At 40.6% G+C, this 26,830-nt stretch overlaps 1 protein-coding gene across 1 annotated transcript; it reads right to left on the bottom strand.

The window, feature by feature from the left end:
* Positions 1-762: 762 nt before the first annotated feature.
* LOC109753992 (anaphase-promoting complex subunit 1) lies at positions 763-25,477 on the bottom strand. Its single transcript, XM_020312919.4, has 37 exons — positions 25,079-25,477; positions 24,386-24,449; positions 23,875-23,959; positions 23,510-23,781; positions 23,082-23,187; positions 22,848-23,005; positions 21,056-21,243; positions 20,917-20,986; positions 19,472-19,642; positions 15,718-16,205; positions 14,566-15,025; positions 14,163-14,492; positions 13,057-13,140; positions 12,401-12,493; positions 12,217-12,276; positions 11,291-11,389; positions 10,982-11,122; positions 10,608-10,688; positions 9,869-9,940; positions 9,431-9,502; positions 9,233-9,326; positions 9,066-9,148; positions 7,780-7,836; positions 7,611-7,688; positions 7,377-7,498; positions 7,111-7,271; positions 5,699-5,775; positions 5,513-5,626; positions 5,293-5,394; positions 4,522-4,662; positions 4,251-4,424; positions 3,217-3,280; positions 2,994-3,139; positions 2,772-2,920; positions 2,559-2,637; positions 2,368-2,466; positions 763-1,390 (listed from the first exon to the last, which is right to left on the bottom strand). The coding sequence occupies exons 1-37, from the start codon at positions 25,330-25,332 to the stop codon at positions 1,010-1,012; spliced, it is 5,469 nt and encodes a 1,822-aa protein (XP_020168508.1). The 5' UTR covers positions 25,333-25,477; the 3' UTR covers positions 763-1,009.
* Between the last annotated feature and the right edge of the window lie 1,353 nt (positions 25,478-26,830).

Below are 26,830 nucleotides of genomic sequence, written 5' to 3'. Positions count from 1 at the left end.
TGTGTTGTTTTTTATCCAAATAATTGGAAACATAAAATTTTGAATTTTGAATTTTTCAAATTCAGCCTACATTTGCCATTTTCGCTGATAGAGAGCACCAGACAACGCACACACCAAGATGACGGTAGCAGTCCAACGGTCGTGCCAGGTGAGGCGCCACCCACAGACAAAAACAACAGTAGAATCACAACACAAAAACTTGGGGAACCAGAAAGTCAAACAAACAAAAATATGAAATCATTGAAAACAAATTAAAAGCGCAGGAAATGGAAAAGATCAAGAGGAGAGCCCCCGGTGAGAGAACCGCACAATTTGACCTCGCTGGTAGAGGCCAGCGCTCACAAGTTTTCCATCGGAATATAGTGAATCAAAACACGACATGAAGTATCTACTCCCGAGCTCAAATGCTCCCTTATGAAGAGTAAAATAAAAAATAGTAAAAAATTCAAAAAATCTGAATTTTTTTGTGATAAACTTTGACAAATGTTATATATGCTTGCAAACTGTCAACATGAAATGACATTCACGAAAGTAGAAGACAAAATCTATGTTCCAAAAATGCTAGTTTTGAAAACATTTTGGGGTGCTGATTTTGTTTTTTTAACGCCTTCCACAAATGTCATTTTGTACTGAATTTTTGCAAGCAAACAAAATATTTGTCAGAATTTACCACAAGAAAGTTTCAAATTTTTTTGAATTTGTTTACTATTTTTTATTTTAATGTTTATAAACGAGCATTTGAGCTCAGGAGCAGAATAGGACTTTCGATCAAAACACTGCTTTTCTTTTTCTTGAAGACCAAAGTTTTCTTCATGTTTGAAATATTACAGCTATCGAATGACAAATGCTGGGTGGGGAGGGGGGTACCAAATTAGAACAATTCCTTATGTTTTTTCCTCTACCGCCAAAGGCTTTCCAAAATTACATGCAGTGCATCGAATAACAACATTAGAGCAACCTTACAATCGACGCAGGCCTTGGTATTCCTTTGCATTTCCAGTGCTACGTTCTAGGACCTCATGGGCATCATCTGAAGCTTCTCAATCTCCATCAACCCCACAAGATGTGTGGTTGGCAGCAGGAGACGAAGCAGTGGGAGCATGGACACACCCGTGGGAGCTCTGCGCTTTATCTTTTCAACTGTGGATGCCACAACAAGGGGAGGTGGGATGCTGTACCACTGGAGATACCAAGAGAGGAGCACCGCGTCGCTCTGAGCATCCGGCCATTTGCCTGTGCCCAAGTAACGGACAAAGTTGGCCTTGAGGTTCGGCAATTCCGCAAAGATGTTATCCACACGCTTTACGAGGGATTCCAAGAAGGTGGCCTGTATTATGCCTCCACTTGAAATTCTGCCATCAACTAGTGCCCCACTGTAGGCCAAGGCAACCTGCGTATTCGAAAGGAAAAACATGATATACTGTTACCAGAAAATTCCGAGTAATAGGTACAGGCAATCAGCAGAAACCAGAAATAACGATGATGCGAAACTAATAGCTATAGCATCTGGTAAATTCGCCAGTTACCAGTACAGTGCCACAAGCCAATAGGGACCAAGTTTACAAATCCTAGCCAGCAAGCTCGTGGCAATTCTGGCCTACACAGGGATCTCTATAACATATTGACATGTGCAATTACGATGAAAAGGAGGAATATGTCTTTGTCTCACATGCCACGAAGATGGAAATTAACTGGTCATCCAGGCAGTGCCTGGAAATAAAGCACAGTCGGTCAATACTCCAGGGGGCAATTTGGTCCGCCTCCTGGAAATTGATGCGGAAAACCTGGGCAACCACTCTATGTGAAGTTTTTTCATATGGCTGGCATTGCCAGGACAGATGTTGAAAGGCCAAACATTCTGCAGCATGCCTCCGCATGTGTCCTTTGCAACCAAACCATCGAAACCACAGGACATCTTCTGGTGTACTGTCCCTTCTCACGAGCAACCATGGCGTGAGGTGCTTTCTTGGATCCAATCAACGGCATGACCACTTAACAGTTTGAGACCGGCCGTTGACCCAACCCCGGCGTCACTGAAGGGCGTATCCTCGATGCTCTGAAAGCAGCGAAACACTGCCATCTTCAACAGAGAGACACAGCAGGAGCATACGGCCTCCAGGCGTTGCTTAGGGGTATGGCTAGTGTTGTGGTTGCAATTCGTCTGCTTGTAGCAAAGGCAACCTCACACTGATGGCCTACCACCACCCCCACCATTGTAAAAAAAAAATAACATAACAGAACATGTAAAGCCAGTTTCTCTTACGGTGGCTGGACATAATCTTGGAATAGTTTTCAGAACCCCAAAAATAACCAGCCTAACCTGGTAACAAAGAGGAACAAGTCATATACAGAACACTAAGTACAAACCTTCAAGCTGGAAGGGAAAAGAGAGTCGTAGAAAGGAAATTGCCCGATCTTCAGATGCTCCCACATCGACTCAACTATTGTGTAAAAACTGATATAGACCTGAAAATGAAATATAATAATGACTAAATACACAGGAGACGATAAAGCATAAAAAGAGTCAACAAAACTGGAGACATGTTACTGTAAGAAACCTGTAAAAGTGATGGCCTATCTTTGCTCATACATTCATACAGCACTTGAGAGCAAAAATCTTGAAAATTGCCATTAGATCTGCAAAGGGAAGTTACATAACAAAATAGAACAAAGACAAACCGGCCAAGTTGAATGTATACAGAACAAGCTATGTGTTATTCACTGCATGTATAAATAAACAAGAAAAACATCAAACAGAATATAGCACTTGCCTGTCCTTCCATGATTCGCAACAGAGTTTTGCAAAAGCTATCAAGCTTGGATTGGCAGAGAATGTGCTTACTAGCTGATCAACTCTAAATGAACTATGACTTGCACGGTTTAGTTGAGTACTGCAGCTTGTAGATGGAGTATCACAAACCTGAAAATCAATCGAATTACATGGCAATATATACTTGATCTGAAACATGTCAGAAGTGTAACAAAACATTAACCTCATGCATTGCCCGTGAAAGTAAAGATTGGCATCCAATTGGATCATCTGAGTAGGAGCACGATCCAACTTTTCGTTTTATATATAGAACTCCGCCATTGAATGGATCAGGATCAGTCTTGTCTCCAGATCTCCACCATGGCTTGTCTATTTAAGTGGCATGAAATAAAAATATCATACAGATATTTTCTCAAAACTGTGAATTATTCAGAACAAGTTTGTACCTTCCGGTGTAATTTTTATCAGCTGAGGCCAATATCGAGGCCCACAAACTCGGACGTTCTTCAGCTGCAACATAGTTAGCCATTTAGAATGCAATTCATGATCATATCGATTGTGTTCCTAATGAAGAATAAACTAAAAGGGGTTCTGTTAAACAGTAGAACCCACAATTTTAATAAGCTGTGTCTGTATCTCCCAAATAATCCAAAGCTGATTATGGAAGTCTGTGTGACAATAAAATGTCCTTTCTCATGTGTGCAGATCCAAGCAGGTTTACAACATAGCAGGGATGTGCACCCAATATTTGAGGTATTCGCACTATTACTAGCATTTATAGCTCCTTTTTTACTGGACATATTGACAGCAAATGAGTGCAATGAAGAGCAGCGAATTCGGGCATCACTACATATGGAGTGGGAACCACTATTAGATCAATGTGACATGCAAACAAGGGGATCATGAGTTGGGGGAAGATGCTCTTGGCAAAGTATCACAATTTATCAAATGGTCAAGATCAATATTTTGAAGAAAAAGACTAAAAATAAGTTGCTGCCTAACTACTAGTTAAGTTCTCACTACGAGATCTGGTTTAACTTTTTATCCTACGAAACTACTCAGAGAAGGAAGAATAAATCTAACCATGATACACTACTTTAGTTGGAAGATTGGGCAGAATGAAGTGCAGCTTGCGGTGTACATATGGTACCTACGCTCATAGGACCAGAAAGAGGGCAGGAGTGACCATCCAAATATTGAAGCACTTTTACCTATGAACAGTAATAATCGTCTTGAAAGTACTAAGACAGTGTGAAGTAACAAATATCTACTGCCTAGCTATACCAGGAATAGAATGTTATTTACGATTGCCTCGCATGCATTTAGTTGCTTGACAGACCAGTAGGTTGGCTCCAACTTATTAGTTATTACATATTACAGCATGTGGTATGTTAAACATATTTTTGCTTGTGTGAAAGAGATATTTCTTATTCAGCATATCAGTCCAAGAACATTTATTATTGGATTCAAAGATACATACCACTGAGCGTTCTGGCAGAAGACACGGTGTCACGTCGCAGTAATTAGTCTCATCATAATACTCTGTTTCAGCGACTGTCACTTCAAGTGGGCAATACACCGGAAGTCCTGTATCAACATCTACTGTTTGAACCCGTCGAGGCTCTGTAGCTATAACATACAGGTGTCTGAAGGCCTATACAGCGCCATAAAAAGAACTTTAACTTGTTTGCCACAAGAGAAGAAACCATACCGCGACAAGCCCAGAACTCAGAAAGTAAAAGAGAAAATACCTGGAGATGGCAGCGATTGTCATTTGGTCCAGTAGGCAAACGTGGGTAAAGTGTGATCAACAGTGCAGCAATTGCACTGTTTGAAGTTGAAAATGAATGTGTGCCACCCCCAAGGAATAAGAACCCTATAGCCAAGCTTACCTACATCCCAGAAAAACCAAGTAAATCATCTGATGGATTTACCGATGTCCTCAGAAACCAAGCTATTATCATATGAAAATGGACATGAAATTTCTCGGTGATAAGCAGAATTTCTTATTTGTTTGTTAAAAATGATAATATGCTAACCATATGATATATCCATGTAGTTTGCAAACTTGAGCATTATCCAACCAGCTGTGGTAACCTCTACCAAAAACCTTGACCAGAATCAACACAATCGAATGAAATTTTTGTCTTCCGAAAAAATAACAAAATTACGACATTAAATTTGGACATTTGTTTTCCAAATCATTATGCATCATTTTCTTTAGTGTACAGTTTTAACAGGTAGCAGTATTCAGCGCATTTCTCATACGAATGTACCATCAGCAAGTTATCTTTTTGACATGAAACGCAACCAAAATTCACTACTTTAGAGTCAGAGTGAAATTTAGGATCCCAGAACCAGAGTGAATCCTGGCCCATGCCACTTCCTGCGAACTAGGCAAAGGCCAGCAGGTTGCCCCTTTAGACTTGTCAAATACGTAATAAAGTAAAATGTCAGCTCGTGGTCTTCCGGCCAGCATTTCAAAGGAAATATAGTTCATGACAACTAGTAACAATACTCACGGCCATCTGCAGTCCATAATTCACTTGTCCTTCTGCAGAACTTCTTCCCCTAAGATAGCGCAGCAAGCGAAAAGTTTGTAACTGTCCAGACCCTGCCATTACCTTATAAAAGGAGAAATGCAAATCACCAATTGTAATCCTTCATAAAAAGTGCATGAGACAACAACTATGAGGATGTACCATTTCTACACAGAATCACAACACATGAGTTGTCACTTACCACAGATAGAGAGAGAGCAATAAGATGCAAGCAGAGCTCAAGAGTTCCACGATCGACATATTGCAGCAATCCCTTTGGCAATATGCTTGGAGTTTGAACAGATACGTGTTTAATCTACGTAAGAAAAGATTAATTATACTACCAGAATACCATATGAGAATTAAGATTGAATAGGCATATATGTACCTCATTGAGAAAATGAACAGTGTATGAGTAGAGTAGTTCTTGGGCATCACCGTTTCTGCTGCCTGCATACTTCAGACCTGGATCCATTGACAACTAAAGTCTGCTAAGGCATATGAATATTTACTGTGGTGTTCGGATGGTTAAACAACATCACGAAACCAGCCATGCACAGGCAACTTCAGTGAATTTAAATTCATTATAAATGAAATCATTGTATTATTTGATATAATGCAGCAAGGGTGAAAGAGCCAATATATAGACCACATGAGGCACATAACCAAGACTCTAAATAAGACAGGAACTCTGAGTCAACAGCCATCAGAGCTTCTGGGCTAGGTTGAGGAGGAGCAAATCCTAGCCACGGCAGCGAGGATGCAGACACATGAGTCATCATGTCAAGCGACGACAGTATGGCAGTGGCCAAAAAAGCAGAAACATCAGGAGCACTGGCCAAAAAACACACTGGAAGAACAGGAGCAGACGATGACTTACTCATGTAGTGCAATCACAAATAGTGGAGACGTTAACTAGGAAGATAGTCATGTAGTGCAATCAGAAATAGTATGGACAGCTTCAGGGTAGTATTTAGGGTTTTGTACAGAATACATTGAACCAAATGAAAAGGGACCCTGATAAGTGCCACACGTGTGGCACGAACACATGGCAACTCTGAACATTTTTTATGGAAAGTTTAGTGACGCGAGGATGGCAACTTTAGTTGTAAAAAACGTCAGGGCCGGAATGCTTCGTGCCACACTTGTGGCACTTATCATTTGGGATGAAAGAAGAGTCATGTAGTGCAATCAGAAATAGTGAAGACATTAACTAGGAAGGTTTATTGAGCCTATAATCAACATATACGTAACAATTCAACTAAGGCTGCATTTGGCATTGCGGTGGATAATACCATTTGCCCAACCACCTTTTGCCAATTTTAGTGTTTATTTCACCCCCTTTTGCCTACTTCTATGGCTAACGTTCTACAGCAAATTATAAAATAATCAGGACACGACACAATTCAGCAACCCCAAACTGAGCCTAAGCAAATGGCATTCTAAACCAATAGGATATGTTGGCCATGGTCAACCAGCAGTCCTGGGCTCATCGCAAGGCATTACTGGACTAGCAAGTCATTGTAACTACCAGTGCAGTAATATTAGCAGGGATATGGTATAAAGGACCTATAATCAACACATAAGGATGTGCTCGAATACAAGCAATCGTTCAGCTAAGCAAATGGCATTCTGAACCAACAGGATGTGCTCGAACACAAGCAGTCATGGCACAATGACCACCAGCTAGCAAGGCTATTACTGCACAAGCAGGTCACTGTAACCAACTAGCCATCAATACAGTAATATTAGCAGGATATGGTAAAAAGAGGGATTCAAAAACAAACACTGGTTACCCACCAATTGCAATGCATGCTCCTGTCACAATATTAATATAAGCTTGAAAAAGAGCTTCAGCATCAAACTCATCACAATCAATAGCCTCTTCACTCATACTGAAAACACCAACTTTAATAGTTTCAGGAATTTGAGATCCAATCCAATCTATAGAAGGTTGTATTCTGCAAAACCACGTCATTATTTAGCTTGTGCTACCATTTACTGCAAGTATGTTAACATTTATCATAAAATCATATCAAGCCTTCAGATTGAATTAGTAACATTACCTGCTCCACAATATTAAATTCCGGGCTATAATGCGAAGCATAACAAAATCAGGTCTCACGTATTGCAAATCGAAGTGAGTATCGGGAATACTGAGTCTAGCAGCAATTTCTTCTGACTCGGCCTGTAAAATATGAACATGGCAATACAAACCAAGTAGGTTGTTGGTAGATAATGCAAAAAGTTTCTGTGGGAGTGAAAAGGGATTAAGGGACCCAAATGACTACGAAACAAACCTTCAGAAATATTAGGGCTAGAGCAATTATTGCTCCAGGTGCAGTAACATCAACATTTATCTGTGATCCATCCATCATCTGTACAAACGAGAACATAACAGTACAAATGAATGCACAGTTCAGGTATAACCGATGGAATGTGTATATAACACAATGAATAGAAGATGACCTGTCCAGTGTTTCCGCTTTGATCATCAGCGGCTATTGTTGCATTTAGGAATTTTTCCTGAGAATATTAACAATTATAAGTATATGTAATTCATCAGCCAAATTTAAGTGTTTTACGAAGTGAAAAGGACGCGGATCAAGCAAAAAAACTTGACTAACAAATATGGCACTAGTATCTTTTAGAAGTAGCTTTCAGTTAGGCCAAAGAGACACTAAATTAAATTAATAAATAAATAAGCAGACAACTTCCTTCAGTTTGAAGCTAGTACCATAAAAGGTATAGAAGAACAATTCTGTGCATGTTGGACAAGGTGATAAAGAAGGGTAAAGATAACGGAGAAACAATAGTAATGGGATCTACAGCCACACATGACAGGGTTTGACCAGATTTTAGTGGCTCCATATAGTCAAGACCTACTGGAGCGTCCAATGCCACTTCCATCACCAAACTGGGTAGTTTATATAAAGAACTTGATATCTAAATGTACCAGTATTCTGCCAAATACTCCTAAACAATAATATTTTTGCCTTTCACTTTGTGAGATTAAATTTGGTACATGCGTGGGCGCTTGAGTTTACGGTTTACCCTCTGTGCATCTTCAAAAAACTTAAAAAGTTCATAGATGTGCATCATGTTACAATATGAGCACCTACATATACCTTGCACAGAAAAACGCAAAAAAGGTTCAACTTACTTTTTGAACAGTGTGACTGCAACCAGTCTTCTTTCTACATGAAATTTTGATCATATTTTTGCACGAAGTTTGCAGCTCCACAAGTTTTCACATGATGCATTTTTTTAGAATATTTCAAAATGCAAGTACCTAAACCCTAAACTTAAGCACCCACCCTTGCATGTACATTTGCTTTTCCCTTGCTCAAAACAGCATGAAAACTAGATCTTGCCAACACAAGTTTGAGAAGGAACTTGCTGAGTCAGTACAACTGTACGACGCAATTGAAAACTGGGTCTAGCAAATCAATTCAGCCATGGCTTGGTAGTGAAAAGGTGTTTACTTATACCCACTTCGATTGGTTATCAGAAGGTGCCATTTTGTACCTGCTTTCTCATTTCATCCTATATGTGTGAACATCTGATATCACAAACTTAAAAGTCAAATATTTGCAGCTATTAACATGTGTCAATTATGTGCTGTGAACAAGAGCATGCACATAAACAAATTAATCATCAATCACTGTGGAGTAAGACACATCAAGAAAGAAGCACTTTAACGGGCTCTTGAAACACCAAATATAGAAGAGTACAGAGCTACAACAAAATCTTACATGGTAGACTTCTTTACTGCCAATGTACTCAAAAAGCCGATCCAGAAAAGTGTCCATGAATCCAAATGCATCACTTCCACGGCCTTGGGAGAGAAAAAACTGTTATTTCTGCCAGGATGCCAGTTCAAGGTACACAACATGTATTTTTGTCATAAAATGCAGTTCACCTAAGGCAACAAATCCTAATGCAGAGCCTGCAGCAACAGCATACCCTTCCCTTTCTAGCACATTATCACCACCACTCCTTCGGCCAATCTCACCCTGCAGGAAACTCATTGGCGCAGGCAATATAAGACCCTGTAACAGTAAAAGAAACTCGACACAAAAAAAGAATCTGTACTTAATAGGACATGCGGACAAATTACCAGAAGTATCTTCATGGTTAATGCATGTGCTGAACCTTCATATAGAAGTCCAATTCCCATTACTGCTGCTGACTGGATCAATAGAAAATGGTGCGAGTATAAAGACAAATGGATATGTAATATCACATGCTAGCAGTCATGTAAAGTTAGCTCAAGTAGCGCATTTTAGAAAATGGCCCAATACAAAAGGATTACCACAACAAAGACTGAGTAAAGTTATTGTCATGAATCTCTATGCAACAAAACCACGACAAGACCAGACTAACAAAAATTGTCTGTCCATACTGTTAAACTCATTATAATGTATAAACAACCAAACTTGTACACAATTTCTGAAGATATGTTATAATCAGCATACATATTCATTACCAAACATTTTAACACATAATTCTTAAACTAGAAGTTGAATAACAAGAAGGCATTACCGATCAGTGTTACCTGCAGAAGTGTTGGTAGTTCCAACTCTGGTGTAGAAGATGGATGGCGAGAGGGCACATGGAAGTAGAGCATCTGAAAAGTTACCATAAACCATATCAATGTAAATCATTTCGAGTTAACGATACAGCAGCATATCAGATTATCCCAGAATTCAAATGACTATACAGTAACAATAGCAGGTCAGATCTGAACTTTTGACAAACGAAGTAAACACGATACAACCGAAATAACTTAGAAAGCAACAGGACCAAGCTATGAGCTCCTTCCCCTATCCTTTGCTGTGGTGGCCATGCCCAGTTCTTTTCAGCTTCTAGGGGGCTTTTGGTGAAAAGGAGCCGAAGCCCACATGAACTCGATTTGGACCAGTTTCTCAGGCCAGCCAAGCACAATCCCTTAACATTGGAATTCACCAACCGAATGAAGGAATTGATGGGCTTATTTTCAACAGGGATAAGGGTGGGTATTTCCAATGTGAAGGAATTGGTGGGCTTGGGTGGCCTGAGAAACTGGTCCAAATAGTGATCTTTTGGGCTTCGGCTCTTTTTCACCCAAAAGCCCCCCTAGAAGCTGAGCAGAACTAGGCCTAAATTGTCCCTAGGTGTGTCCCCGTCAACATCCTTCTAACTACACACCAAACAAGCAAACAAGCACATTCTTGATGGAGAAATGAACATCAAATTCCCCACATCAACCCAGATAAGAAGCACATAATAAGTCCCAATAAAGTGGCATCTAGTACCTTCGAAATTGCAGGGTGCATTGTTCCCCTATGAGATGTTGCCAAACCAAGTAACAAACCAAGTGTAGTTATATCATGCTCCTGCAATGAGATATTAGATAAAATTATGCCATACTCCTAAAAAACGAAGACTTGAAATTTGGCAGAAAATAATATCATAGACCAGTTTTCTCCTAACACGTCAAGAATAGAAGTGCTTCCTCAAAACAACAACTGATCAAGAAAATGAAGGTGCCAAGTGGTATGACATGTTTCAAGGGGGGAATGGATACATTAACACAAAAATAAGTAGATATAATTATCTTCTTGATGAACTGGACAATCAAAGAAGAAGAATGAGTCAAGCTAATTATCTTCTTGATGGGCTGTAAAACCTGGGAGAGATATCGATAAGCATCAGTCATTGTTAAAACTCGTAGATGCTCATGCAGACCGAATGCAAGAAGCAGACCAGCATGAGTAAAATTTGGTTCAGAAGGTCTATTGTATTGTATCCAGGTTCTCAGCATTTTCTCCTGAAAAACACAAGAGAATAAGATTGAATCATAACTATAGAAAACACAACAAAGAAGCAAAAAATATTTGATCGGGTCTGCAAAAGGTGTGCAGTATTTTTTTCAAATAGGAAGAAAATTTGCAGTTTTTGCTACAGCTGGATAATCACTCTGTGGGTGCTAGTTTACCTGAAAAGGAGCAAGCCTCAGGCCAGCAGCTACACCATTATGAAACTCGGCCCAAGAACTGAATTCTGAGACACTTCTGGTGCTTAGGTCAAGATTAACCTACATAAAGTAGTAAAACATAGAACAAACACAAGTGAGAATTAGGAAGCTAGATAAAGCAATGTTGTAGAAGGTTGTGTGACTTGTCCCAACTGTAGTAGGACTTGCTATTCATCATTCCACACATATATATATCCATATTCCAAATTTGATGATGAAACGAGGTGAGGTAGAAGTATTAAATCTCTTCAAACTGTGAAGTGTATTACGTATATATAATAAACTTGGCACGTTTGTACCATCTAGTCCAGGGTTGGCCCAAAAAGTCATTTACTACTGTATATATATTCAGTAGCTAAGAGCAAGTACAATAAGGTGATGTAAGCAGGCTGTAAGGATTAAAGTATTATATTTTTGCTGAGTTGGATGAGAGAGAAGAGGAGAGCAAAGGGAAGCGGGTTGTAGATCAACAGCCAGCTGCAGCACACGCTCCAAGAAACATTGTGAGTGTAAGGTGGACCATGCATTAATAAAGTAGTATTTCTTACTAACTAGCTACTATACATGTTGGCTATTAGGTTGGCTATAGGTGACGTGACAACTCCATATAGCCAGCTGTTGGCTACACTATTAAACATGCTCTAATGGAATCAGAAACAAGTGATCATTTCTTCTCTTTCTCTAACACAATACTTTTCAAGGAACAAAACAAGTTGATTATAGACTATAGCACAGTATTAATAGTAAGTGGCATTAACAGCGGCATTGAATTTATTTATAGGATGGTGCACAGTATGATGCTATGAAGTGAGATTAACACTGCAGTTAGCAAAATCTACAACAACAAACAAAACAAACTGAAATTGCAAAAGAAACGGAGATATTACTGTTGCGTTCTGCTGTGCAGGCAACCGACCAGCCAAAATAATCTTTGGAAAAACTAGAGCCTGCAGGGAAAGCAAATGGTACCATAACAGGAGGACAACGTGAGTACCAGGAGTGCTAAAATGTTGAATAAAATACAAGTACCAACAATCCTAGATATAATGACACACTGGTATGAACTCGTACCTCTGTCAACAAAGTGTAAGTTGTAGCCAAAGTAAAAGCACCACGTCCAAATGGTAAAGCTGTTGTCCTTTGTGCAAAATTCCATAGTTGTTGCTGAAATACAGGAAAGAACATTGCAACAAGGACATTTATAACCAGTGATATCCAGAAAGGCACGCATATACCCTGATAAAAAAAGGCTGATTTTGTGTTTTTCTCTTGTGATATACAGTACTTAAAAACAATGTGATAAAGGAAAGAAAGGTGTACATAGGGAAGTATCAAGGGAATGGAAGAAAGCTGCAGCAGCAATCGGAGCACAATTCAGAACATTCGAAGTTGAGCTGTGGCGCAGTCGTCGTTAGGTGAACAATAGTTCAATATGATAATACATTATTCATGTAGCTAACATGTATACTGGAAGGTAGATCCATAGCATCCTGAAGCCATTCGCTAGATTAGAGGATGCAATTTGATGTTGGTCTCCCCCCCCCCCCCCCCCCCCCCCCCAAAAGCGCCATATACAATAATATTAAGATTATTCAAGAGAGTAACTGTCACAGCCCACATTCTACATCTGATCCTGATTTTATGATAGCCTAATTTAGTCGAATACAATGGGCTAAAAGTGTGCTATCTAATCATGACTCATGAGCAAACAGCAAGAAAGAGAATACCTGTTGTAGGTCCTGATCAGAGGCAGTAGGGTTAGTGGATGTTTGTATGGCCACAGGTCTTGCTGAGCATAAGAGACGTCTAACCTAGTAGAAACAATATGACAGAATAAGAAAAGGATGTATGACTATATAAAAGGCACTACCAAAGATTGAAGCAGGCATCTTAGACAAGCCAGGTAATGTTCTTGTTGTGAAAATATATAAACCATAGAACAAAATGTAAAGCAACAGACATATCATTGACACGAAAATCACCTATGGATCAAAAAGTTATGGTGGATACTGGCTATTTAAAAAATATTATTCGCAATTACCCAACATTTTAACAGTCAGATCTGATACAGTCCATGCCAAGTGTTGAGTAAGTCCGAACAACAGATATAAAAACTCTGACTGCTTTTATGTTGCACACCTTTTTAACAGGTTCAACCAGCCTTTTATTAACTTTAGTTCAGTAACAAGGAAAACCCTAAAGATGAGCAGATCCATGTTCAGTTCAGGTTCAGATGTACCCAATGTAGAACATGTTAAGTGCAAAATAAAATAAAGATCACATTGTACTGACTGTACAAAAAAGACAAGACTGTATTCTCTTTTGTAGTAATATACAAGTCATCTTTTCTCCTTTTTTATACATTGCACATATGATCATGCTTGTGCACAAATTTCTGCATGAACACATATTCTAATCTGTGCAGAACATTTGTGCATTTAACAAAAATGCAAAAGATTCATCGGTGTAGAACATGTATACTGTGCATCTGCAACCAAGTGCGCAAAAATATGATCATACTGCACTGTAGGGAAAAAAGACAAAAAAATCATAAACATTGTTTGACATATAAGTCAACTTCTTATCCTTTTGTACAGTGGACATGTATTTTGCATATGTTGCACATAAGATTACATTTTTGCACGTGCACATCTTCTAATGTGTTCAACGTCACAAACCAAAAATGGACCATGTGAAACTGAGTTCGTAAAATCTGATCTTAATAACTGTAGGTGGGCTAACATGTAAAAACACTTGAATTTTAATACATGATGAAACAAATAATTTGCTCAATAGTAAGAACAAACTCCTGGTACAGAAAAACTGAACAAACCTCATTTAAACGCAGATCACGACCATATCGTAGTTGTGTTGTTGAGGTGAAGATGTGTTCCATGCCATCCTCAACAGATCTATAGACAGCATCAGTATCCTCAGAATTCAAAACCTCTGATGTAGGGACGTCAGATGCAGTTGGTACAGTTACAGGTTGCAAATGCAGCATATATGGGACTGAAATTGATGTCAAATTATCGTTGTTCCCAAACCCAGTTTCTTTCCTTGCTGAACCCATCTTTGCTGTAGCTAGATCTTCCCTGCCCACAAGGACATAAGCAGGTGCAGGCCAGTCATCTGGAGGAGACTCACGGCATTTGTCCAGTGCCTGTAACATGAAACCGGATATTAAAAGAAACCCCATAGCAGCATATAACAAATGGCAAAGATAGCATACACACATGGCGGAGAACAAGAGATACACCAATCGGTAGCAAGTCCAATTGCTGACGCCCAAACTTTTCAGCAACCATAGCCAGAACAGCAAGTTCCTCGGTATTTCTCGCTGAACCATTGGCAACTTCACAGTATACACCAGATGAGAGATTACTCCCTTGCCTTTCTGCTCCCAGTAACAAACTATAAAACGAAACCACTTTCCTACCCCAGCTCACAGCAGAGCCTTTCTGTTTGCACATTAGAGCAGGAATGTCATCCAAATTCGACAAATGACAACCATGATGCAGACAGTTTTCAAACCAACGAAACAGACACGGTGGAGTTTTCAAAGCAGTAGCAGAAGCTAGGGAATGGAAGTCCACCAAATTGTGGGGAAAGTCCCTGCAATAATAATCTACATAGCTGCTTTCGCCCAGGGATGAAGCAACCCTACATAACAAGGAGGCAAGACATCCTAGATCCCTGCAAAGACAAACCACAAACCCAACATAAGTTAAAAGAGTCGTAGAGAGTACTGCAATATACATTATAACAACACAGCACTGACATATATGCAAAGAAGTCTCAAGTTATTCAAGATCACAACAAATCTCAACACAGTAATCTAAGGAAATTAGCATCACCAGTGCCCAGAAACCTTAGAAAATTACTCACTAGAGAGTAGCTAAGTTTTGAGAATATTTGGAAAGAGGTTTATACAATTTTAACTGCAGCTAGAACAGACTCATAGAGATGGTTTGATCTCATTTACATAGTAATTGACATATGAAACTGGGCACTTCAGAAATAACTACCATGGATTACTGTTGTTACAGAATCAACTCGCACAGGTCAACATACTATAAACTACTAATACCATATATCTAGGAGTCTACACATGAAGATTTTTCTTTTTTTCCTCCTAATTGTATCGACTAAATTATTAGCTTCAGGGAGAATAAGGAACATAAAGAACCATAATTGTACTCTATATGAAGTTGATTTGTCAGACTATAAGAATGAAATACATTATGCATGGAACAAAAGATATGGCTAAACATTTACAGTCTCAATAGATATGTATACCAAAACAAGCATCAACATGGTTGAAATTTAGATAGGTAATATTAATTAATAGCCCGTTTAAGAAAAGAAAAAGGATAAACAGGACTTACTGTTTCCGCAATACATTCAGCTTCAGGTTCTCATACAGGGCATGCAATGTGTCTAAAGTTTCTCTCATAAGCCGAATATAGAATGCCGCATCTGAACTATGTTCATCTTGGAGGAAGGAAGGAAAGCCTATGCTGCTAGTACCATATGACATGGGCAAAAATGATGTGCCTGAGATTGGAGATCTTTTGCAGTACTGAGCATGGTATTTGCTGTCGATCAAAAAGTCCCAAGCAGTACTAGACGATGTGGATGATTTAGTTGGCAAAATTCGTTCATATTTTGTGCAAGCTTTTGATATTTCATAGCTAAAAGATTCCCACTCTGAATCCACATGAGAGCTCGAACACAGGCAAGCAGGATCATTATCACCCCAGAGAAGAGAAACAAAATGACTGTAAAAGCACATCTGCAGGCCCTCTGCCATAGCAGTTATGCAGTCACTAACCAAAGAAGATGTAGGATATTTGCGTAATGAACATCTGAGCATCTGCAGAAAGAAAATATGTAAAATAAACCATAAGATCAACTGAATAGTAATAACAAAGCCATACAAAATCAGAAACAACAGTGAGAGGAACATCACAATTAATCGAAACACATGTATTAAGTTTTAGCTATCCCTTTGTATGTTGGAGTAACTTAACTGATATTATTGTAGCAGTTCACATAGCAGCTGATGAACTGCAGAAAAAACAAAAATGCAAACTGGAAATCAAAATATCTGGTAGACAAGAAGAAATTGGCCACGCGAGACACAGCTTATGCTGGAAATATGAGTACCCTGACAGTAGGCTTAAAAGCCTCTAAAAGGGTCAGAACTGCAATCCTAATTATTATAATAAACGATTAAGTATGAAGGCAGCATTGACAGGGAGCTACTCCCCCGACCCAGCCGCCAATCAAGCACCCACAGGCATCATAGCAACCTCCCCCCCCCCCCCCCCCCCCCGGCCTGTAACCTCCTGCCACAACTGGCTCTGTTAAAGGCTTACATGGCAGGCGAACATTGCTTGCCGGCAACCGTGTGACTTGGCTTTGGCTTTGGGTCCACCACATTCCTACAACCTCTGTCGAATGATGTAGATGATGATGATTTGCAGGTGCCAAAGCACAAGGATTGTAGCTGCCGACCACTGTGCAGAGGAAAGACTGGCCAACATGACGCTCAGGCGGCTGAAAGTGACAGCTCCAGCTCTGAGGACCACCACACGGCTGGGTACAAGAACACAGTTGGGTGCCCAGCGCACCAAACTACCCATTGGGTCCATGTCCATCCGCCCATGACTGGCCGTGACCCTGCCCTCCATCCAGGCACCATGGAACACTCATGTATGGGCCAAAGCCGCAAGAGGCTTCTCCACCATGCAGTTTCTCCCCGCAAGGAACAACAGCTTGGGAAACTCTAAGCATCAGCCAGCTTGTAATGTATATTTGCCATTGACACCATGAAAGGTGTCGCGACTTGCTCGGCCTGTGGGTTAATGAGTTCCAAATGTTAAGCTTCATGCACTAGCCAACGCAACCAAAAGTCCAAACTAATGGACAGGGCTAGGCAATCCACATGTACACTTTAACACCCCATCTCACGTGTGACGCGGGAAGTCAACACCTAAATAGACTCGGAGGTATGGCTTAAAAGGCCTATACATGGACACAAAGGGGGCAACAACAATTTTTGGATAAATTGCGAAATCCAGGACTTAAACTCAAGACCTTAGGTCCTGATTCCATGTTAAGCTTCATGCACTAGCCAACGCAACCAAAAGTCCTAACTGATGGAAAGGGCTAGGCAATTCACATATACACTTCAACGCCCCTTTCACGTGTGACACGGGAAGTCACACATGAATAGACTCAGAGGTATGACTACATGGACACAGAGGGGGCAACAACAAATTTTGGATAAATTATGAAAGACAGGACTTGAACTCAAGACCTTAGGCTCTGATACCATGTTAAGCTTCATGCACTAGCTAATGCAACCAAAAGTCCAAACTAATGGAAAGGGCAAGGCAATCTACATACTCCCTCCGTCCCAAAATAAGTGTCTCAAAATAAGTGTCTTGAGCTTAGTACAAATTTGTACTAGAGCTAGTACAAAGTTGAGACACTTATTTTGGGACGGAGGGAGTATACACTTCAACACCCCTTTCACGTGTGACGCTGGAAGTCACCACGTGAATAGACTCAGAGGTATAGCTCAAGAGGCCTATACGTGGACACGGAGGGGGAAACACAATTTTTAGATAAATTGCAAAAGCCAAGACTTGAACTCAAGACCTTAGGCCCTAATACCATGTGTTTTTTTGAAGGGTGAATGACAGTGGGAGAGGCTCCCACTGACTTTGTATTACTCACAAAGGAACAGTTACATATGCGTTACAAAGGGTTTTTGCGCCCCCCCCCCCCCCCCCGCCATGCAAGCTAGCTACAACCCTAGTGACCCAAATTTACAATGTAACTAGACAGGAAGGGGCGAAGTTGCCCTAATACCATGTTAAGCTTCATGCACCAGCCAACGTAACCAAAAGTTCAAATTAATGGACAGGGCTAAGCAATCCACATATACACTTCAACAGCCAACGTGCTGCAACAGCTCACAACACACGGCATCACGATGAGTGTAATATGTACACAACAAACGGTCCTATTTTGTCACACTTCGAGTGACAATCTCATTCCACCCAAGGGATCTCGAAGCTCCTCGGCAATGCATCTGGCCTCCACACTAACTTCGACAAGAGCCTGGCTAAACCCACCAATTGCGACGTTGACAAGATAGAGGAGATCAGTCGCTTCTTTGAGCGCCAGATTGTTGGTTTCCAACTCAAGTACCTAGGAGCTCCAATGTCGGCATGTTGGATGTCCTCTTCCAGCAAGCGCTTGTTGACTGCATAGCGAACAAGCTGCCCACCTGAGGTATGGTGCCTTGCACTACTGAAATCAGCTATCTCGACCATCCCAGTCCACCAGTTGCTACTTGCTAAGTCTTCACCCTAGAGAAACTTCGAGCAGATTGACAAGGATCAACAGAGGCTAGCTGGGGGCATTGTCATGTCAACTGGAGAAAGATATGCAGCAATCCATCTATCCATCTCAGGGGACTTGGCATCCACGATCTACCATGGATGGGGCTTGCACTACAGTTTGCTGGCTATGTCTGAATCATATCGACGATACAGCATGATGCCTAAGTGTAGGCGCAAGAAATGAAGTGGCAACGGCAATTGAGATCTTGGGCTAAGGACACCCACAGTGCTATAGGCATGGCGAGCATGATGCAATATGTCATGCTTTGGCGAACGGTTTATGTGATTCAGCCTATGGGTCCTGACACCCTTCACTGGCGATGGAGCGTGTATACTACCAAACACATAGCATCAGTATTTCACTATTTCTCCATTGTATAATATACAGCGCAACCATACAGAAATCTAAATATCATGCACATCACACCTAAAGATCTAGTGCAGAAGCTAGCAAGCTTCTACCAGAAGCAAGATTACCAAAATGATTTACTAAGTAAACTGAAAATACATGCTGAAATAACAAATAAAGGAACATAAGAAATCCAAAAGCTCTGCAGAACATATAGCCAACACACACCTAAGGATCGATAAGCTTCTAAATAATATTAATTGCATAGTAAAAGAAAAGGAGAACTAGCATAGTGCTAGACAAATATGTGTGGCGCAAACCAAATGAATAATTTTGACTTCAAATACAGAGGGGAGGGGTACATGGACAACCTACCAGGCCATTACTGCATGTTACATTTACACGACCTTCAACAGCATCTGCTATGCTTGTGATCTTCACACTAGAGTACAATTTTTTAACCTCAGAATTTAGCTCATAATTTGAGAAGACACCCTTTCCAAATTCAGTAGGAAGACTGTAGCTGCAGAGGCACTGCTTTCCAGACTGCACTTCACATATAACAGGGGTAAGAATTACTTCTGATATACGAACTGCTGCTGGATGACAAGATCTGAAAAAGCAATGCAATCTAACAAGAATAAATATGCTTAAAATTACATCTTGAAAAGAGACATGAGGGAGAGTGATGTTGTGGAAGTCCTAGCAATGTCCTTCTTCATTAAACTTTATGACCATGATAGATTTACACTGGAAGTATTTTATTTATCAGACAAGCCAACAAAAGGTATTATGTTCGATAACCAAGCAATGAGGCTTGATCGTTTTCATAATCTCTTGCTTACTGAGTAAAATTTCAACATTCACCTCAGACCGGAAGGTCCAAAAGTCAAGTGTGTGAATGACGGAATGTTAAACAATAACATCAATAGTCCCAGGCAAGGTTTACGAGTCGACGAGTCAACGAGGCATTCTGAGGTTGAGACTCATAGACTAATCGTGACTAGTCTAGACTAGTGCTGGACTAGTCGACATGGTACTGTAGTACTCAACTATTGTTAATAACTAGTAGTAGTATGTACTATATATAAACATTACAGTATGCAATAAAACCAGAAGTGTTAGGCAACGCTCGCCAGGCCCAGCCCAGCACCACACAACACCCCCTAGCTGGCCCATTTGGGCCCAAGTAGCCAGCCTACTTAGCTCCCGTCACTGGAACCCTAGCTCCCGATCGATCCCATTGCCGCCGCCAGAACCATCACACACGGGAGAACGCGTGCGCGACCCGCGCCTCCAGCCGCCTTCCGCCGGCCCCGGCCGCTGCCGCCGACCACCCCATGCCTCCTCCTCTCCTCTCCTCTATCTCTCTTCCTTCTCTCTCGTCTCAGGGCCGCACGCGCCTACATGTCACGGCCATGGCTGCCGCCCGAGCATGAGCTCCGGCCAGGCTGGGTGACTTATCCCCTCAAAATTTTGAGTCGCTCAACTCAAATAGCTCGACTAGTCCAGACTAGTCTGTCGACTGCTCGACTAGACCAAGTAGTCTACACGAGATTTGTAGTCGACACTCAAGTTGCGACTCGTAGACTAGTCTGTCGACTAGTCTCGACTAGTCCCTCGACTCGTAATCAGTGGTCCCAGGCAAGTGGTCCCAGGAGACTAGCATGCAAATCAAGGCCAGCTGGGCATCATTCAGGATAGGAGGATAAAAACAGAAGAAAGTTGACTTTATAATCATATCCATGTGATTAAAAAAAGAAGTGCAATGCTTGCAGTGTGATCACAGAAAATATATACATATAGAAAAAAAAACATACATAAAGAAGTAGATCATTCTCAGGAGTCAGAATAAGGATGTCTGTAAAGGGAAGGAGTCCAACCCGTGCCCTGCAAGGTACAAATCAGTAATATTAATACTAGTCGATTGAGTATCCAAAACCATGCACTAAAATCTACCTTGGGCGAGTTACGACAACTGGTGCAGCAGCAAATGCAGGGATGTTCCAACTTATGTGTGATTTAATATCGCCAAATGCTTCTTCATTAGACTCATCTGCTTGAATCCTTACAGCAAGCAATGTTTTTTGTTCATGAAGTAAAAAACAAATTATTGGCATCCCATCAATATCAGTTGCCAAGAACACCTGGTAAGAACAACTGAAGTCAATTTCAAGTAATAACAAAACAAAAGATGTTGCTACTAATGATGAGGAACACTAGATGAGAAGAAAGAAAACACATGCCAGATCTGTTTGGCTACTTCTAGATGCTTCCACTCTAGTGTGGTATTTCTTTCCTTTTCTTTTCTATCCTACCTACTGTTTTCTAGAGTCTTCTAGTTGTGAGTAGCTATGAGTAGAATGGTGAAACTTACATAATGTTTTCTAGAGTATTCCAGCTATAAGTAGAAGTATGTGAAGGCTTCCCAAAGCCCTATGAATAGAGGTCCTCGCCTCTACTTTGGAGGCAGACTATGTACCCCTACCTATAATAGAACTTGTTGTTCTTATCTAAGATCTTGGAGTAGATCTTGTGCCCTAGGAGTTCTGGATTGAACTCTTGCTGCCCTATCAACCTACATTCGCCTCTAGAGCGATATCTAGCGCAGCACGTTGAAGCTGTTCCTTCAACACTTGTGCTGTACACATTGTAGCAGCAAGGTGGAGTTGCTCCTCCACAAACTTTGTGCTGCTTCATGCAAATATCACAAAGTAGAACATAGGAGAAAAAGGAAACTGCGGAGACAGAGATAAACCATCAGCTAAACAGGTTTGAATGTCTCTTATTCTCTTAAATTAAATTTTATAAAGCATGCAACAAGCACTAAGGAAAATGGACGGCCTATTCATATCTAAGTGGTCATAAATAACTACACACTAAGAAAGGAAAGGTTAAAATTACTATACAAGAATTGCAGAAACATAATACAGCAGAACCATTTACATGCTATATTAAAAACACGATGTTGATAAAATATAGCGAAATTCTTAATAGTTATAATGCATATAATGCAATAAAATAAAGTCAAACGGTACATAATAGAAGTGACTACAATAAATAATATTGACATGCCTAATTGCAAAAAAAAAGTAAAGCCTTTTCGGTGTGAGAAAATTTGTACCGTAACTACAGTTGAGTAAATATTTGCTCAACAGAAACAGAACTAAGTCATGTGTCATATGAGCTCGTATAATGGCAGGAAGGGGATAGAGGATATAGTGAACACTAGAGGAAGCAGATAAAGATGAAATAATTAAGTAATATCCTAACTTAATTCACATCTACGATTAGTTAATCCAAAACTAGGATGTATAAACATTCAAAAAAGAAAAGAGAACTGTAGTTTTCAATCATATTATACTTCATGTCCAGATCTTCTTCTCAATTTGGTACGTTGAATCATGTTGCAAGATAGGTACGCTATGTGCACTAATTTGGTATATACCAAAATGATCACTACAGCCTACAGGTACCCCTTTTAGATCAATGCTCTTAACAGCACCAAAAAGGATATATATAACTCAATTGCTTAATCACGCAGAAAATAAATAAAATAACATGCCTGAAAATTACACCAGCATTTAAGAAAAATGGGTAATTTATGAGCTCTGATAAGGCAGATCTTTTCAAAGCAAGGTTAAGCAGCATACAGGAAAGAATAGAAGGAGAACAAAGATGAAAAATGTGCTAGAGATAGAAAGCATGACACAAATGGAATTTTTTAAACATATAATTAGAATGGAGCAACCTTATTAGCAGCAGACTGGGAGCATTTTCCCTGCCATATCTTACGAAATGCAAACTTATGCTGGGAAATATCACGGGGAATTGATAACATCGCATTATCATCCATTGCTTCCTGGTAAGTTGCACCATCAACTTGCCAAACAGAATGCTGAAATTTTCCTGCACAAGAAAAGATAAATGCATATCCGGCCATAAAAAGACGGAAAAGTACAGCTCAAGAAGCCTACAACACTACCTTTATGATATGATGCCATTAGAGGTATTCTATCACTAGTCCATATAGTCTTTTCATCAAAATCTTTCATCATACTTAATCTGCTCCTTTCTTCAAAATATGTTGCCTGAAAGTGGTTGATGATTACGTAACGAAAAAGCATTGGCGGTAAAAAAATGATCATACTCTTATTGATGACAATTATGAAAAGCCATCCAGCCAATAATCTATGGATCAGGTAGCAAATTTCTACGGTCTGCGCATGCCCTGATGTGATAGGCAGCGATTCCCTGCTAAAATGCTATCACATGAGTAACTATGTCCACCCTTGTATTTTTCACATAATGGTAGTTAGCAACCAATCCCTTTTCTCAAGGGAGAGAAATCAATCCCTTGACAATCCACCAAGTGTACATTAAGTATAAGGAAAACTAAGTTCATAAATATACCTGAGGCACTTCAAGTGGATGTTTCAAAATGAGATGAGAAGAAATAATGGTCCCATCAGATTTATTGGCCGACTCCGGCGTTTGGGCTTGGCATGCAACATTGTAGTTCAACCCAAATTCCTTGTTAGGACGAGTTAAATCCCGTGCATTTAGCAGTGAACTAGAGGATGATACCATGCGGCCTCCATCAGAAGATTTCTGAAGTAGAATACCGAATGGAAGAGACCATATTGATGAAACAGCATATGGCAGTGGAATACTAACAACCTCGCCTGCAACACAAAATGTTTATACTATAAGCACGAGAGTATTAAACAGTTCAGTGCTATGCCATTCAGCATTATAGTAAAACAAGATAGTCTCACCAGTTACATCATATATAGATAAAGTATCAACTTGAAGAACGCACAGAAGGGCATCACTGAGTGCCTCCATACGACACCAGCAGGCCTACATTTCAGGTTAGGATGTGAAAATGAGCACCTATTGTAAGCAACATGATTACAATTCAATTTCCATCGTCCATCATTAATTAAAAGTGGTGTGGAATAGAACTTAATTGATGAGTATCTCCTTTAGTAGACAGTTCATTGGAAAAAAAATGAGGTCCAGAAGAAAAGTTGAATATATAAGTATGCTGGTAATAAAAAAAACGGGTGAAGTACATTGGAGGGGACATTGCATTGAGAACCACATCCAGCAGAGGTTTTGAGTGTCAGTCATTGCCAGTTCAGCTTTGTTATTTCTAACTCGGGCAAGAAATAAACAACTACTACCTCCGAAAAACGTCTTATAATTTGGGACAGAGGAAGTATATGCGAAAATTCTAGGAAGACTGTAATTTGTTAAACAAGGAAGACAACAAAATCAATGTACCATTATGACTGTATTTGGAGAAGCGTATCTTTTGTGAACTCGAGAACCAGTACTCCATATAATCCTACAAGACAGGAGAGACATAAACAGGTCTTACTGACTGTAAAAGAATCCAACATATACAAAATGTAAGACCAACTAGAGTATAACAAGTTTAAGTAAGTTTGGCATCCATTTAATGCAACTGGAGCTCCATGAAAGCTCTTTTGATGGGTTTTCATCTAGTTAACTGGAAACAAGCAGATGAAATCCCTTTGGTACGGAGGAGATGCAAGCACATATAGCAGTCTTTTGCTAGGATAGGCAAGGTTCATGCCACGCTTTTCGAAGAAATCCATCACTGTGCACGCAAGCCCTTAGTGCTTGATTAACAAGTGTGAAAAAATGATTTGGTGTTGGGAACAGGAAATTAGCCTGCTGGTGTGGAGACTTTTCAACCTCCCACCAACCTGAACTCAAATCCTGAGACAGACCGACACCAGTGCCATGACCTTGTTTGGTGAATGCGGGAGCTCCCGGTCAGTTTAAAAACAAGATGATTTGGTGTTCTCGAAGAAGCCATTATAGAAAATGGAAAACAAAGCCGTGGGACTACGACTACCTAAACAGATTATGTAGCAAAGTAGTGAGTGGAGTTCAACAATGGTTTCCCGACGTTTCTAAACAGATTACGCAGAGTGGAGGGGGGCGTACCGGTTGCCGCGTATGAAGAGCTCGTGGTCGCCGTCGGCGACGGAGGAGGAGGCGGCCTCGTCCTCAGGGGCGGGGGCGGGGGAGGCAGCGACAGAGGGGTCGAAGAGGAAGTAGTCGTAGTCCTGGAGCGGCCGCGCCTCGGGGCCCCCGCCGTCGGCCTCCTCGGCGGCGAGCCCGTGCGGGCGGAACTCCCGCAGCACCGTGAGCTGCCGCGACCCGATCGCCGGCGCCATCTCCCTCTCCGGCGGCGGCATCGAGGAGGAGGGAGGAGAGTGGGGAGGCAAAATGTGGTGTCGTCTCGCCTGGTGAGGGGAACCGAGCTCTGTCGTCGCGCTCGCCGGGGCTTCCAAATTATTTGCCGCGGCGAGCGAGGAAGTGAGGAACCCTAGTGGGGGAAACGAAATGTGGGAGGGAAATTGCGCGCAGGGTATTTGAGTTGGGCCTAGGCCCGTTGTCCTAGTGGGCTGAAACATGGTATAGCGCACTTTTCCTTTCACCGAGAATATGGGTGCTACCGTCTCAAAAAAAAAAGACTACCGTGCAAGATTATCTCAGAAAAAAAAGACTACCGTGCAAAAAAAGTTGGAAAACACTCTGGTTCAGCCGGCGGATTGCACGCGACCATCCACCACCTCGTCCGTGCGACCCATGTCGCTCCTTGCTACTCGCTGTCTGTTACATGAGTTTCTGTAGCAATGTCTCTGTTGTAAAAATAGTTGTAACAAGGCCTCTGTTGCAAAAGAATTAGATTGCAACAAGATCTCTATTGCAAAAAAGAAATTGCAACAGGACCTCCGTTGCAAAAAAATTGTAACAACACATGTGTTGCAAAAAAAATGTACCAATACCTCTGTTGTAAAAAAAAGGAACTTGACCTATGTTGGAAAAAAAATTGCAACATGACTTGTGTTGCAATGGTAGAAGGTGACACTCGGCCGCTCAATCTGTTAGATCAGACGGCTCACGATGTGGCGGATCTTTTGAAAATATCCACCGATCAACGCATAGCAGCGCCCAAAAAAATTACAATTTAGTAAAAACAATTGCGGGAATAGACAAATTATATGTCTACAATCTAACGAATAGTGTTCAAAAGTTCAACATCAAATTCAATTTGTGCATGAATAATAATACAAATTTGGCGTGAATACAAAAAAGACAAAGCACAAAATTTCGAACAATATTCACAATTTATGAGATTTTGAGCTCCATCGCGCTTGCCGGGGGCCTACAAAATTAGTCCATTTAAATTTATTTGCGAAACTTCCCATGAATTTTTTTTGAACTGGGTCAAAAAGTTGGCGGGTTGCCGTGGGCTCATCCATGCACTTAGGCACTCTTCACTCTAAAAGATGTACAATGATCTGACAAGTGGTGCCTATAAATTCCGTTAATAAATCCCTAAAAACATGTTTAACCAAACAGCCCTCCATTGATTTTTACACTCGAAGAACTGTATGTTCTCCCTTTTATGCAGTATAGGCTTTTATCACCGTCAATTAAAAAAAGCTTGAAATGCGGTAGGCTTTTATCACCGTAATTAAAAGAGCTTGAAATATATATCATCTTTGTTCATGGCCAAGCACATAACTCCGGAGACGAAGAACACTCTGTGTCTTGTGATTTTCAGTTGTGTCGCAACTTTTAAGGGTTGATTTTGTATATTTCCATATTTGGTGTGGAGACAGTAGTTATTTCACTTTGATCTTGTTCCTTTTCATTTGGTTAATGAAAATATTGGTGTTTCCTCTC

The sequence above is a fragment of the Aegilops tauschii genome, chromosome 1, assembly GCF_002575655.3.
Source record: "Aegilops tauschii subsp. strangulata cultivar AL8/78 chromosome 1, Aet v6.0, whole genome shotgun sequence".
NCBI lineage: Eukaryota > Viridiplantae > Streptophyta > Magnoliopsida > Poales > Poaceae > Aegilops > Aegilops tauschii.
The sequence above is the reverse complement of the archived record's forward strand: the minus strand, read 5'-3'. Positions and strand labels throughout refer to the sequence as shown.

Bases quoted from the DNA above. Each gene is read 5' to 3' on its own strand.
- LOC109753992 (XM_020312919.4), bottom strand. From the start codon at position 25,332: ATGCCGCCGCCGGAGAGGGAGATGGCGCCGGCGATCGGGTCGCGGCAG. The intron at 11,390-12,216 runs GTAATATCTCCG...TACTTTATGTAG, and splicing joins CTGCACAGCAGAACGCAACA to GTTAATCTTGACCTAAGCAC. The intron at 7,837-9,065 runs GTAAGATTTTGT...TAATATTCTCAG, and splicing joins GCAGTAAAGAAGTCTACCAT to GAAAAATTCCTAAATGCAAC.